Consider the following 16,319-nt stretch of genomic DNA (forward strand, 5'->3'; position numbering starts at 1 on the left):
ATTTTCCAGGTGTTGTGTGTCTCAGTTCCCCTGGCTAGGAAAAGGGACTCCCTTCCCCCTCGCGCTTCCCAGGTGAGGCGATGCCTCGCCCTGCTTCAGCTCTCGCTGGTCGGGCTGCAGCAGCTGACCAGCACCGATTGTCCGGCACTCCCGAGTGAGATGACCCCAGTACCTCAGTTGAAAATGCAGAAATCACCGGTCTTCTGTGTCGCTCGCGCTGGGAGATGGAGACTGAAGCTGTTCCTATTCGGCCATCTTGCTCCGCCCCCCCGCAGGTGTTTCTTTATAGCAGTATGAAAACAGACTAATACACTCCACCTCCTGATACCATTGCAGTGATAGATAACATAGGAATTTTGAGTAGACACAAACATTGAGATTACAGCAGATTAAAACACGTCTCATTGAAGATATGTTTGGGTTAAACCTGTTAAGAGGCTTTTCAGCTACATGTACATGGATCTTCATATCTATACCCAGATTTGGAAAGTTTTCAACCATTATTTTTAATGAGCTTTCTTCCCTTTCCTCTCAGACTCCCATAAGTGTATTTTTTTCTCTTAATTGTGTTTCATCATCCTGCAGACTTCCTCATTCTTTGTCACTCTTTTTTTCTCTTCTGACTGGATAATTTCAAATAACCTGTCCTCACGTTTGCTGATTCTTTTCTCTGCACAATAAAATCACTGTTGAAACTCTCTATTATATATTTTGGTTTAGTTAGTGCATTTTTCATCTCCAAAATTTGTTTTGTTCTTTTTATGTTTTCTATTTCTTTTTTAAACCCATCACTTTGTTTTTGATTACATTAAAGTATTTATCTGTGTTCTTTTGTAGCTCACTGAGTAGCTTCAAAACAATTATTTTGAATTATTTGTCAGGCTATTTGTGCATCTTCATTCTTAGGGTAAGTTACTGGACATTTATTGTGTTTCTTTGGTGGCATCATGTTTTCCTAATTCTCCATAATCCTATAGTCTTGCATACGGTTTTGCACATTTGAAGAAGCAGTCATCACTTCCTAATTAATGGACTGGCTTTAGTAAGGAAAGATTTTTACCAGTTGGGGAAGGCACAGTGAAGTATGTTCTGGCCCCAGGCCTACAGTCACAAGGATCCTGAGCTAACAAAACAATTGTGGATGTGTGTGAAGGAGACACAAAGTCTTGTTAGCTCAGATGACTGAGATACACATGGGCAATTGTGTGACCCCACTGGCAAAAGTTGCAGAAGGTCCAGGGTGGTTTCAAGGTCTGTTGGGGTCTTTTTAGCAGTGCTACTGGGTCCGGTTGCAAAAGCCTGGGCAAGTGGCAGGGGCCATGACCAACCGCAGACATATGCATGGAGGCCAGCAGTGTGCATACATGAAGCTACAAGGGTTAGGTCTGGCAGTGTACATGTATGAAGCTGCAGGAATCATCCACAGATGCCTGGACTGTGGGCTTGTAGTAGGAGTCAGAGTCAGCTGCATGCACACACACAGCTATGGGATCGGCTGCAAATGCCCATGGCATCACCACCTGGAGCAGTTTTTGATAAGGAGTGACTGGGAAGGGTGACAGCTCAGCTCTGCAATGGTGGAAAACTACAGTACCCTTAGAGACAAAAACTTTGGGGGATCCTCTGTGAAGCAGGCTGCTGGGGTCCATGACAACAAATGCTATGGGTTCCTCAGTAGCAAAAGCTGCAGAGGGTATGTGGCAGCTGCAAGGGCTGCTGATGTCTTCAACAACAAAAGTTGTTGGGGTCAGAGCAGGTCACCTGGAAATGCAGTGGCTCCCTTTGCATCGCACATGCTGAGAGCCTCAACCCTTCTTCATTCCTAGCCATCTCCAGATGTCTCTGCTATCCCAGGCTCACCAGTGACCTTGTGGGGTGGAACAGAAGTGGGTCCTTCAGGCAGTGCTCCAAAATGGTGGGGATGCTGGTTGGTCACCCTGCTCTCCTTTTCTCTGTGAGTGAAACTCATGGGCTGGGGAGTTTCCTCTCAGCCCTGAGCATTCTTGGCCTGGGGGATGAGATGCAGACAAAATGAAAAATTTTTAACTAATTTTTGTGTAAGTATTCTGAGGATTTTTTTTTTCTGCACTAGTTGCAACACCTTTTAAAATGGCCTCCTGACTTCTCCAAGAATTATTTTCTATCAAGGATAGCTGTCTAATTATTGTTGTGGGGGGATTGAAGGCTGAGATCTCCTACTCTGCAGTCTTGTTAAAATGGCTCCCTTTATACATATAACTTTCCATGCTAATATAAATTATATAATATTTACAAGGAAAATACTGTTATCCCATTTTATGGGTGAATAAAATGAAATATAAAGACAAGTTTCTACAGTCAATTGTCAAAAAATGTTAGTGAAACTTGGATTAGAAACAAAGATTTGTAATTGGTGAACAAAAATTACTTTCTTTAATACTACTTTCAAACTATTTTTTTCCATGAGCCTTAAATAACATCTATTTGGTGAAATATTTTCCAAGTTTCTCAGTCAAAAAGAATTTCTCCCTTACTGGAGTTCTCAGAGCATTTTGTTGTAACTCTGTTATGGCACATATCACACTCTATCTTGGTTATACTATATATCTCTTATTTTACTTGAAACATCATAGGCTTCCAAAACATAGGGGTCAGGACATATATTTTTATTCCGGAGAATGCATAGCACCGTGCCCTATATATACTATGAGATAAGTGAAAGCGGGAAGCATGTTTTATACAAATAATGAAACAAATAAATGTCTCTATTACCTTTAACCCACTTATATTTCTTATGTGCTTTCTGAGTCACTTGATGTTATATCACCTTGCATGTAACAGTTAGTAAAAAGGACTACGCCATACTCATAGGTATAAATAACACTGTTCCAGGATCAAACAAGAATTTAGACATGAATGGAGACTCAGCTTCCCAGGTCCCCTGTACATATCTTGGCAGTACACACCAAGTTTCCCTAGAGCTAGGAAAGACAGTGTAAGTTGGTCCCTGGAGAGAAGACATGGGAAAAGGGTAGGCTAGAGTTGAATATATTATTCTGTCCCTTCTCATGTCTTCTTGCCTTAGAGCTGCAATACCTACCATGCAGACTAAGCAAGGGCCATGCGTATATCGTTAGAAAGTACAAGAAACTGTGGACCACTTTGCTTTCTCATGATCAGTGTAAATATCTGAAGGATTTTCTATTCTCAGAGTAAGGACAGACAGACTGTACTGAGTGGCTGAAGAAACCAAGACAGATTGGTTGATTCCTGAGGAAAGTTCCAGGGAAGATGAGGAAGAACTTGGGGAAATGACTGAAGGTATCATTACTGAACAGGATAAAGAGTATTTTGGGGAGGCAAATGGGAAAGTAGATCCCATACATCTTTACTCCAAGTTGGGGAAATTTGGGCAGCCCTGGACCCTCTGGATGTTGGACAAATGCATAAGGGATGTGTTTCTTTTTCCTAAAGAAGTCTGTCAGGGTGTTGTTTTCTCTTAAGAACCACCATGTTCAATACTGTAAAAAAGAAGTTTTACAGTATAATGAAAGGATTTTTCCCCATAGGGTGCCCAAAGCTCAAGGTTTTTGGTTCTAAAACAAAGACACTAGAAGGACATTGTTCTATATCCCTACGTGCTTCAAACTAGAGCATGCTGGAGTTATATTTGTTGCAAAAAGTGGAGGAAAATGTGAAGGAAACATGGGTATGCTTAAGTAATAAAAACAATTCATTAAAAAGTAAACTAGGAATATGGTGTGAGTGGTCTACAATCCTGTTCTCCAGGAATTTGGGGTTATTTTCTTCATCAGACTATAACAGGAAAAGTGAGTAAAGAGAAAGTAAATGACTGTGTGTGTTTCTGAATATATGAGTAAAAACATGTGAGCGTATATAATTAAGTAAGTATGTATGAGTCTAATATGACATAGTAATAATTGATGTTTGTAGAGAATAAGTTTGCATCAAGTCCTATGTTAAAGGTCCTCCATGCATTCTCACATTTAATTCTCACAACACAATCCAGGAAGGTAGGCATTATTATAGCTTTTCTCTTTTTATAGAAGAAGAAAAGGAAGTATGTAATGGTTAAGTGATCTGTTCAGTATGACACAACTATTATGAAATGAAAATAAGACTGAAATATTGTTCTGATTCTAAAGCCCGTGCTCTTAAATTCTATGCAGAGGTGGATTTTTGGTACATTGTGTGGCAGATGATGGGATTGTTGGTTGTTACAAATGTCCTGAAGAGTAGAAGCCTCTACACTGGTGTTGCTTCCTACTGGGGCTAGACCTTGGGTAAAGCTAGACACTCTCTGCTCCCAGAACACTTTCTTTTCCCCAAGTAAAACATTTGAACAATGATATTGAAGAACCAGGCCAGGAACTCCTTTCTAGTTAACTATGAGTGAAGTGTAGCTTGGAGGCTGGGAGTAAGGGACAATCTTTTCCCACCCAGAAAAGAGTGCTGAGCTCTGCCAGTGTGTGCTGCCATAGAAAGGAGACAGTGGTGCCAATAATATGCATTTGACACAACATCAGTCAATTCCTTGCCATGAGCTATGCCCAGAATATCTCTAGCCCAGGGGAATGTCAGAATGAACCCTGATTGACGTACCACTCTTTCTGTGCCAAGAGAAGAACATAATGGACAAGAGGTTGTCAGAAAAGATGAACAATGGTCTGAATGCAGCACCTGAATATATGCTTTAAGGATAGGGGACATTTAATAAAATCAATTAGTAAGCTAGTTGGTCTAGTTCACAAAAAATTCTTCCCTCCAGCATTACAAAATCTATCTGTCCTTCTACATTTATGTGCCTTCCTTTGTCTCCACACCTTTCCGGGCTAGAGAATGAAAACATAACTGATATTTAGAAACCCTGACCTACCAAGTGAATTAGCACCAAGGCTCACTACACAGAAAGAGTAGTAGGTCAATCAGGGTTCACTCTGACATTCCCCTGGACTAGAGATATTCTGGGTAGAGCTCATGGCAAGGAATTGAACGATGACGTGTCAAATGCATATTATTGGCACCACTTTCTCCTTTCCATAGCACCACACACTGGCAGAGCTCAGCACTCTTTTCTGGGTGGGAAAAGATTGTCCCTTACTCCCAGCCTCCAAGCTATACTTTACTCATAGTTTACTAGCAAAGAGTTTCTGGACTAGCTTCAATACCTTTGATCAAATGACTTTCTTGAGGAAAAGAAGCTATTCTGGAAGCACAGAGTGGCTAGCTTTACCTATGGTCTAGCCCCAGTAGGAACCACCACCAATGTAGAGGCTTCTACCCTTCAGGACATTTGTAACAATCCACAACCCCATCATCAGCCACACAATTTACCAAAAATTCACCTCTGCATAGAATTTAAGAACACTGATTTAGAGTCAGAACAATATTTCAGTCTTATTTTCATTTCGTAGCAGTTGTGTCATACCGAACAGATCACTCAACCATTACATACTTCCGTATTCTCTCCTATAAAAAGAGAAAAGCTATAAGAATGCCTACCTTACCTTAGTTATAATTTCCAATTTTCCTCAGACTCTAATTTGCATAATCTGTGTGGATTAAGGCTCAGGGGTCACCCAAATATTAAACTTCTTAACTTTTTCTGACTTGATGCTATCTTCTATGTTTCCTTTCAGATAAGAATAAATGTTTGTGCAGTGAGTTCCTAATTAAACCGATAACTGAAATCAATATGAGACAGAAAAATGGGTCTATGTTCATTGTCAAAGGAATTAGGAATGGTGTAAATATTGCCATTTCAATCATTGCCATCAGGTGCATGAGATTGGGATGGAAGTCCATTTTGATTTCAGGAGACTTTTATTTAAAAAATAAAATATCAATGAAAACGTGTGCTTCACATTTGAAGATGAGTCCCCATTAACATAAATTATCTAAGGAGTTTCATTTACATAAAAGACTGAATTATTAATGTATTTTTGTCTTACATTTGATGCCATGGTCGTCTTTATTATTTGTGGCCATAGAAGACTTCAGTGTTGCCCAGTGCTTTTAATCATGCTGCGGCTAAACATCACTCTGGTCACTGAGTTCATCCTGGTGGGCTTTCCCGCTGCCCCATGGCTGCGGGTCCTGCTCTTCTTCCTCTTCCTTGTGGTCTACCTGTTAGTGGTAGTAGAGAATCTTGTCATCATGCTCACTGTTTGGGTCACTAGCTCCCTCCATAAGCCAATATACTATTTCTTGAGTAGCATGTCCTTTCTGGAGGTCTGGTATGTCTCTGTCACAGTCCCCAAGATGCTGGACGGATTCCTCCTGCAGAGACGGTGCATCTCCTTCACAGCTTGCATGACCCAGCTCTACTTCTTTATCTCACTTGCCTGCACAGAGCGTGTGCTCCTGGCAGCCATGGCCTATGACTGCTACGTGGCCACTTGCCACCCTCTTCGATACTCAGTCATCATGACCACAGGTTATTGTAGGCAGCTGGTGGCTTTCTCTTACATGAGTGGTTTCATGGTCTCTGTCATCAAGGTCTACTTCATTTGACATGTTGCTTTCTGCTTTCTGTGGCTCCAATGTTATGAACCACTTTTCTGTGATATCTCACCAATCCTCAAACTGGCATGTAAAGACATGTCCACAGCTGAACTAGTGGACTTTGCTTTGGCTATTGCCATTCTTGTGTTCCCTCTCATTATCACTGTCCTCTCCTATATCTACATTGTTTCCACCATTCTGCATATATCCTCCATCCAGGGAAGGAAGAAGGCCTTCTCCACTTGCGCATCTCACCTCACTGTAGTCATAATTTATTACACGCCATGATTTTCATATATGTTCAGCCCAGAGCTATTGTGTCGTTTAATTCCAACAAACTAGTCTCAGCTGTGTATGCAAGCCTCACACCCGTGCTAAATCCATTCATCTACTGCCTAAGGAACCAGGAAGTCAAGAATGCTATCAAAAAGACCTTGAGGGGTGGCTAATGTCTCCTGCTCTGTTGAGCTCTGCTGCTTTGAGGAGAAGACAGTATCCCATGCAGGATTCCATTCCCATGACATTTATCATAGCCCTGCTTATTATTATCACTGCGCTACAGGCCTGGATTCTTAAATAAATCACAACATGGGCAAAGTAAAAAAAAATTGAAAGAGAAACAGGATACTTGACGTATATTGCTTTAAGCATTAACTAGTATTAATATACATTGTAGATACTTAATAAGTACCTTGAAATAATATAATAAATATTTAACATGTACAAGATGTTGTTCATAGCACATTACACATAATAAATTATTTGATTTACATAATGCCTTAGGAACTAGTTATGATCAGTTGCCCTGATAATGCAGATCAGAAAACTGAATCACTTAGAGGTTATGTAAGTTGTCCAAAGCTACATACCTAATTTATATCAAAGCCACTACTTAAGCCCAAGTCAGGCTCTAGAAGCCATTGAATTATAGTCTCTCTATACCTAAAATTCTGTGCTAGTAGCTCAAGAGGTATATTAGCTAACAAATGTTGATGTCTGAAAGGAACAAGCAATCTAGTAGTTAGTATAGATATGATGATAACTGATAATTATGTTGTAGTGATGGTGATGATAATGACAGCTGTGATTAAATCATGTTAGTGATTATCAATTACTATTGATATTAATAATAATGTTGATCATTTTACAATCTTCTTCCAATATTTGCCTCCTTCTGAGTCTGCAACAGTTAATTTCTCATTACAAGAGTGAATCAATAGTTTCACGAAGGATTAAATAATATTACTGCAACTTTGCCATATATTTGCATCTCTTCAGACACTTTCTTTTGAGCTCTTGAATTTTTATGGCCGTCCATGCCATATCATGACTACCATCAGCAAACTAATGCAATTTCATTCCATTGATATATGTCTGAGCTTAAACTCTCAATACATTGCTACAATATAGGTCTATATAAAATTAGGTGAAAAACAAATGCAAAATTTCTAAGGCAAATGAGAGTATTAAATATCATTGAGGCATGTGCTGACTAGATAAGGAAATACAGTGTACCAGAGAAAATTCTACAAAATTTCATTAAATTGAAACTAAATATACAAGAAATCAGGAAGAGCCACTCTCACTCTCTTAAGTGGAAGTCCAAAATTTGTCTACCATTTTTATAACTTCAAAATTATTCAAAATACCTGATTAGCAGTCCTCATATATTGCTCTTATAATATTACCCTACTGCTTAAGAATTCTTGATTTGAATGAAATAGGACCTATCCATTATTTTTATTATTATTTTAGAATTATTCTAGAATTATTCATAAATCTTATTTTCTCTCCATCTATACCAATCCATCTTATATTTTACTTATCACCAACATGAAACATCCATTCTGATATTAGTCACTAATATATAATCAGTAATTATATCAGTTCTTTCTTTGCTTAATGTATGTATTTATTATTTCTTATATTTTATTCTATGCCTGACATTGTGATTGTATGTGAGGATATCATGGTGAACAAAACAATACAAATAGACACAAATTCTTCCAATAAATAGTTTAGAGATGAGTACAGAAGATAAAAACAATTATATTACAAGTTATAGGTTGAAGATACAGGAAAGGAAAAGTGTACTATGAAAGCAAATGGTAGGCAGATGACTAGGATAGTCAGAGATATATTCTAGTAGGAGAGACATTTAGGCTAATGCTTGAAGCAATTAGACAGATGAAAGGTGGTGGGTAATAGTGAGGGTCAGGGGATGCAGGCAGAGGAAAGGACAAGAATCATGAGAGATAATAGCACACTGAAAGACTGAAAGATGAATAGCACATCTGGAGTATTAAGGGGCATGAAGAAGAAAGGGGTTACATGAGGAAGTAGTTTCATCTTTACCAATAAAAATCTTGCAATTTCTGAATTGTCTCTTATTTAAAAATTGTGAATATACAATAAATTCTATAAAGGCATTTTTCAGTTTCTACAACTCCTAGATCTTCAACCTCTAGTACTTCTACCAGGTGAATGGTAGCCACTAATATGGTAAGGCAGGGACAAGGTGAGTTGACTAAATGTTTGGCCTCATCTACAGTACCTTTTGATTTTGAATAACAGATATCCATCATATTTATACATCTGACTTCCTCACTATGTTGTGAGTTCCTTTGGAGTAGAAACTAACCTTATTCATCATTGTACCTTGTCACTCTTGTCCCCCAGGCTGGAGTGCAATGGCGCGATCTCAGCTCACTGCAACCTCCGCCTCCTGGGTTCAAGCAATTCTTGTATCTCAGCCTCCCAAGTAGCTGGGATTACAGGCTCCCACCACCACACCTGGCTAATTTATTTTTTTTTCTTTTTTTTTAGTAGAGATGGGGTTTCACCATGTTGGCCAGGCAGGTCTCGAACTCCTGATCTCAGAGGACCCACCCACCTTGACATCCCAAAATACTGGGATTACAGGCATGAGCCACCATGGCTGGCTGTATTATTATTTATTATAGTCACCTTCCTGTGCAATAGATCACTTCCATTGATTAAGCCTTATAAAAGAGGGAAATTATTTCATTTACGGCAACACGGATTAATCTAGAAGATATCCTGTTAAGTGAAAAAAGCCAGGCACAGGAAAACAAATACCACATGACTTCCCTTATACGTGGAATCTAAAAACATTATATGCGACTTTGATTCACATGCATCACATGCAGAGGGAAGTAGGGAGTAGGGCATGCATTTAGCTGAGGTGGATTACAGCCAAAGTTCTGAAGCCTGCATCTTCTGATTCATCAGCCTGATAGTGGAAGCAGCAGCAACAGTAACTTGCTCTATTGGGATGAGACAAAAAGTTCTTGAGCTGAAAGTTGTTCCTGGGGCTTAGTCTAAAGCATTCTTCTCCAGTCGTTTCAATAATTTTGTAAGAACCACATTCTCTTTCTGCTTAAACTACCTAGAACGGATTCCATTATTTATAACATAACATTGACTAATAGTCACCCTAGGGAAATTATTACATGTTCTGAATCTTGATTTTCTTGTTTGAAAACTGGGAATAGTAGGACATATGCCAGGTTCCAAGATGGTCAAATAGGAACGGCTCCAGTCTGCAACTCCCAGCGTAAGGGAGGCAGGAGATGAGTGATTTCTGCATTTCCAACTGAGGTACAGGGTTCATCTCACTGGGGCTTGTCAGACAGTGGGTGCAGCCCATGGAGCAGGGTGGGGCATTGCCTCACCCAGGGAAGTGCAAGGGGTCGGGGAATCCCCTTTCCTAGGAAACGCAAGCCGCGACAGAGGGTACCTGGAAAATCGGGACACTCCCACCCTAATACTGCACTTTTTCTGGCGGCCTTAGCAAAGGGCACACCAGGAGATTATATCCTGCGCCTGGCTCAGAGGGTCCCACGCCCACGGAGCCTCTCTCACTGCTAGTACACCAGTCTGAGATGAACTGCAAGGAGGCAGTGAGGCTGGGGGTGGGGCATCTGCCATTGCTGAGGCTTGAGTAGGTAAACAAAGTGGCCAGGAAGCTCCAACTGGGTGGAGCACACCACAGCTCAAGGAGGCCTGCCTGCCTCTGTAGACTCCACCTCTAGGGGCAGGGTATAGCTGAACAAAAAGCAGCAGAAACTCCTGCAGACTTAAAAGTCCTTGTCTGACAGCTTTGAAGAGAATAGGGGTTCTCCCAGCATGGAGTTTGAGATCTGAAAACTGATAAACTGCCTCCTCAAGTAGGTCCCTGACCCTCAAGTAGCCTAACTGGGAGACACCTACTAGTAGGGGCCAACTGACACCTCATACAGCCAGGTGCACCTCTGAGACAAAGTTTCCAGAGGAAAGATCAGGGAGCAACATCTGCCGTTCTGCAATATTTGCTGTTCTGCAGCCACCACTGGTGATACCCAAGCAAACAGGGTCTGGAGTGAACCTCCAGCAAACTTTAACAGACCTGCAGCTGAGGGTCCTGTCATAAATAGGCCAATTAAAAGACACAGACTGGCAAATTGGATAAAGAGTCAAGACCCATCAGTGTGCTGTATTCAGGAAACCCGTCACAAATAGGCTCAAAATAAAGGGATGGCGGAAGATCTACCAAGCAAATGGCCAAAAAAAAAAAAAGCAGGGGTTGCAATCCTAGTCTCTGATAAAACAGACTTTAAACCAACAAAGATCAAAAGAGACAAAGAAGGTTAATTAAATAACCTTCCTTCTTTTATTTGCATGATTCTCCTTGTTCTCATATAACAACCTCTTCCTTCTTGAGAAAACCTACTTCCCACCTGTAGCATCTTCTGAGTAATCCATATCGATTCTATTCCTTTGACTCAGCAGGTGAGCCTCCTTCTTAGGATGAACTAACCCTCTAACCCTAACGAAGACTTTTAAAGTTAGGAAGTGGGTGGATTGCATCTAGTCACAATGTAGTGTCATGTGTTCTTGACTGTATCAGAACTCAATATACGGTGTTGGGGGGAAGCTATGTAGATTCAGCCTTTAGACACATATAGGGTTTCAAGTAAGGTGGGTCAGGAGCATCACAAATATCAGTGGGCCTTGAATTTCTGTAGACTTGGGAGGCAAGTTGCCCATGGAAAATGACCAATTAGTTCGGGAACTTTAATCATGAAAGCTTAGTTGGGGTGTAAAGGCTAAATTTAGGGGTAAGGAGCTTGGACATAAGAGACTTGAGCAAAAGAAAAATTGCTTTCATTATAAGGGTCAAGACAAGGGCTCAGGAGAGTGGGTGAGGTGGGAAAGAGCAGACTATGGATACACAATGTTTGATGTGTGAACTGCGAGTGTGGCAATGGGCAGAGACAGAGTAGGATTATTGCATAGTAGAAAGAGTATAGATTTTGGAGATTGGCAGTCATAGATTATAATTCCATTTCTGACTTTTTTTTTTTTTGAGACAGAGTCTCACTTTTGTCACCCCAGCTGGAGTGCAATAGTGCAATCTTGACTCACTGCAACTCTGCCTCCCAGGTTCAAGCAATTCTACCTCAGTCTCCTGAGTAGCTGGGATTACAGACGCCTGCCACCACACTCAGCTAATTTCAGTAGAGACAGGGTTTCACCATGTTGGCCAGGCTGGTCTCAAACTCCTGACCTCAGGTGATCTGCCTGCCTCAGCCTCCCAAAGTGCTGGGATTATAGGCGTGAGCCACTGCGCCTGGCCCTTACACTTTTTATTTGTGTAAATTTAGGTAAACTAGTATCTGTAATGTGTGATCAATAATATTTAACGTCTCAGGTTATCGTTAGAGTTCAGTGATATAATGTTTGGAAAGAACCTAGTACAAAATCTGCCCTGTGATAAATACCCAGTAAATAATGAGTATTATCATTATTGAACAGATTACATGGGCTTAAGTATAGCAAAGGCCGAGATGAGCAATAAATATGAAGGCAAAGTAGGAAAACCGCATGAGTGTTCAGCAGGGAGAAAGTGTAGGACAGCAGTCCCATGTGTCCCTCATTCATCTATCCAGAATAGTGGAGTGTAGGCAGACGTCTAGATAATGTCCTAAGCAATATAGTCCTGTGAGTTTCGAAGTGTCAGTAACAAAATATAAACGTTAAAAATCAAGGGGACTCAGGCTAATTAGAGACCATGTAAATGGGATTCATCTCATTTTCTACAGGCAACTGATGTAACAAGAGATATTCTGTCAGGCATTGCAGGACTCAGAGTATGGGAAATGGGGAGAATTAGTAGAAGGTTAGAGGAAAACACGTGAAGTAAAAGGGTCAATCATATATAATCTCAACCTGCAGCCTTGTCTCTGTCCATTTCTCTCATCCACACCACTGAGTCTTTTGAATGAAAATGTGAGTCGTTCCATCATTAACTTTTTATCTCTCTACTCTGTGCCTGTACATTTTTTATTTTCTCTCCTTGATAGTTTTTTCCCCTCCAAAACTCTGCAATGCTTCATTTAGTCCACATGGCACCTCCTTGGTGAAGGCTTTCTGGGCTTTCCAATCAGAAAGAATTCATCTCTACCCTCAACCTTCTATTGAAATATTTAGTACAGTATAATTCTCTCTTTTTTGTGTGTCCCTCCTGGGCTAGACAGCTCCAGTATCTGTTTGTCTTGGTGTTTTCTATGCTTGGAACTACCTAGCTCATGGTAGGGTTAAAGGTGTAGCGGATGGGATGAGGGGAGGGGTCAAGGAGAGGTAAACAAACATTTTTAACATGGAAAAGACCTCAATGTTTCCAGTGAAGTAACAGCAATAGAAAGTATGCCGTGGAAGAAAAGGAAGGAGAGGGGTTAAATGATAATACACTGTAGTTAAACAGATACAAAAATATGACAAGTAAAGAACAAGAGAATTATTTTTAGAAAGAGAGATAATTCATTGACCATTTTTTTAAATTGTAGGAAATGATTCCATTCAGAAGAATGTACCAAAATAATTCTTAAACATTCGTAAGATTAAGATGTTTTAAGAATCCTTAAGACATCAATAAGATTACACAACTGCTCAAAACTTTCCAAAGTCTCCAATCCACTCAGTAGAAGACAATGTGATTACAACTGCTTAGAGGGACTATGATATTGTGCTCATCATCACCTCTCCAACCCCTTATTTATTTTCATTTCTCCCACTTTACTCACTCTGATCCAATCATACAGGACTGCTTGCTGTTTTTCACATTGTGCCTTACCTTAGAGTCTTCAAACTACCTGTTCCTTTTGTCTGGAAATCTCTTCCATCAGACAGCCAGATGGCTAAGGCCTTCACCTTCATGATCACTGCTCATGGTAGGGAGATGCCTCTTCCTACAATTCTTTTTTTTTTTTTTTTTTTTTTTTAGGTCAATAAAACCATTATGTATTATAGTGTAATTGTGGATACATGTCAGTATACATTTGTCAACATCCATAGAAGGTACAACACTAAGAGTAACTCTAATGCTAACTATGAACTTTAGTTAATATTGCATCCACTTTTGCATATCAATTAAAACAGATATACCGTACTAATGCAAAATGTTAATAGGGGAAATGATCTGAGGGGGCTAGGGAAGTATATGGGAACTCTGTACTTTCTGTTCAATTGTTTCTGTAAACCTAAAACTGTTCTTAAAAACAGTCTATTAATTTAAAAACATATAATTTTAAAACTACACTTATACGGCATGTCTGCAATTATTCTAGTGTTCAATATTTCTTTCTTTATATACTTTAAGTTCTAGGGTACATGTGCACAACGTGCAGGTTAGTTACTTATGTATACATGTGCCATGTTGGTGTGCTGCACCCATTAACTCGTCATTTACATTAGGTATATCTCCTAATGCTATCCCTCCCCATTACCCACTCCCCACAATAGGACCTGGTGTGTGATGCTCCCCTTCCTGTGTCCAAGTGATCTCATTGTTCACTTCCCACCTATGAATGAGAACATGCGGTGTTTGGTTTTCTGTTCTTGTGGTAGTTTGCTAAGAAGGATGGTTTCCAGCTGCATCCATGTCCCTACAAAGAACATGAACTCATCCTTTTTAATGGCTGCATAGTATTCCACGGTGTATATGTGCCACATTTTCTTCATCCAGTCTGTCACTGATGGACATTTGGGTTGATTCCAAGTCTTTGCTATTGTGAATAGTGCCACAATAAACATACGTGTGCATGTGTCTTTATAGCAGCATGATTTATGATCCTTTGGGTATATACCCAGTAATGGGATGGCTGGGTCATATGGTACATCTAGTTCTAGATCCTTGAGGAATCGCCATACTGTTTTCCATAATGGTTGAACTAGTTTACAATCCCACCAACAGTGTAAAAGTGTTCGTATTTCTCCACATCCTCTCCAGCACCTCTTGTTTCCTGACTTTTTAATGATTGCCATTCTAACTGGTGTGAGATGGTATCTCATTGTGGTTTTGATTTGCATTTCTCTGATGGCGAGTGATGATGAGCACTTCCTAATGTGTCTGTTGGCTGTATGAATGTCTTCTTTTGAGAAATGTCTGTTCATATCCTTTGCCCAGTTTTTGATGGGGTTGTTTTTTTCTTGTAATTTCATTGAGCTCTTTATAGGTTCTGGATATTAGCCCTTTGTCAGATGAGTAGATTGCAAAATTTTCTCCCATTCTGTAGGTTGCCTGTTCACTTTGATGGTAGTTTCTTTTGCTGTGTGCAAGCTCTTTAGTTTAATTAGATCCCATTTCTCAATTTTGGCTTTTGTTGCCGTTGCTTTTGGTGTTTTAGACATGAAGTCTTTGCCTATGCCTATGTCCTGAATGGTATTACCTAGGTTTTCTTCTAGGGTTTTTATGGTTTTAGGTCTAACATTTAAGTCTCTAACCCATCTTGAATTAATCTTCGTATAAGGAGTAAGGAAAGGATCCAGTTTCAGCTTTCTACTTATGACTGGCCAATTTTCACATCACCATTTATTAAATAGGGAATCCTTTACCCATTTCTTGTTTTTGTCAGATTTGTCAAAGATCAGATGGCTGTAGATGTGTGGTATTATTTCTGAGGACTCTGTTCTCTTCCATTGGTCTATATCTCTGTTTTGGTACCAGTATCATGCTGTTTTGGTTACTGTAGACTTGTAGTATAGTTTGAAGTCAGGTAGAGTGATGCCTCCAGCATTGTTCTTTGGATTAGGATTGTCTTGGCAATGAAGGGTCTTTTTTGGTTCTATATGAACTTTAAAGCAGTTTTTTTCCAATTCTGTGAAGAAACTCATTGGTAGCTTGATGGGGATGGCATTGAATCTATAAATTACCTTGGGCAGTATGGCCATTTTCATGATATTGATTCTTCCTATCCATGAGCATTGTATATTCTTCCATTTGTTTGTGTCCTCTTTTATATCACTGAGCAATGGTTTGTAGTTCTCCTTGAAGAGGTCCTTTACATCCCTTGTAAATTTGATTCCTAGGTATTTTATTCTCTTTGAAGCTATTGTGAATGGGAGTTCATTCATGATTTGGCTCTCTGTTTGTCTGTTACTGGTGTATAAGAATGCTTGTGATTTTTGCACATTAATTTTGTATCCTGAGACTTTGCTGAAGTTTCTTATCAGCTTAAGAAGATTTTGGGCTGAGACGATGGGGTTTTCTAAATATACAATCATGTCATCTGCAAACAGGGACAATTTGACTTCTTCTTTTCCTAACTGAATACCCTTTATTTCTTTCTCTAGCCTGATTGTCCTAGCCAGAACTTCCAACACTATGTTGAATAGGAGTGGTGAGAGAGTGCATCCCTGTCTTGTGCCAGTTTTCAAAGGGAATGCTTCCAGTTTTTGCGCATTCCGTATGATATTGGCTGTGGATTCGTCATAAATAGCTGTGATCATTTTGAGATACATTCCATCAATACTGA

General features: G+C 39.9%; 1 protein-coding gene across 1 annotated transcript; it reads left to right on the forward strand.

Annotated features, from left to right (window-relative positions):
- Nucleotides 1-6,021: 6,021 nt before the first annotated feature.
- On the forward strand, nucleotides 6,022-6,971 carry LOC111524658 (olfactory receptor 6). The gene is given in 2 exon segments (XM_023189889.1): nucleotides 6,022-6,784; nucleotides 6,787-6,971. Coding segments are annotated over 2 exon segments (948 nt in total).
- Nucleotides 6,972-16,319: the final 9,348 nt, after the last annotated feature.

This window comes from Piliocolobus tephrosceles, chromosome 13, assembly GCF_002776525.5.
Source record: "Piliocolobus tephrosceles isolate RC106 chromosome 13, ASM277652v3, whole genome shotgun sequence".
Classification (NCBI taxonomy): domain Eukaryota; kingdom Metazoa; phylum Chordata; class Mammalia; order Primates; family Cercopithecidae; genus Piliocolobus; species Piliocolobus tephrosceles.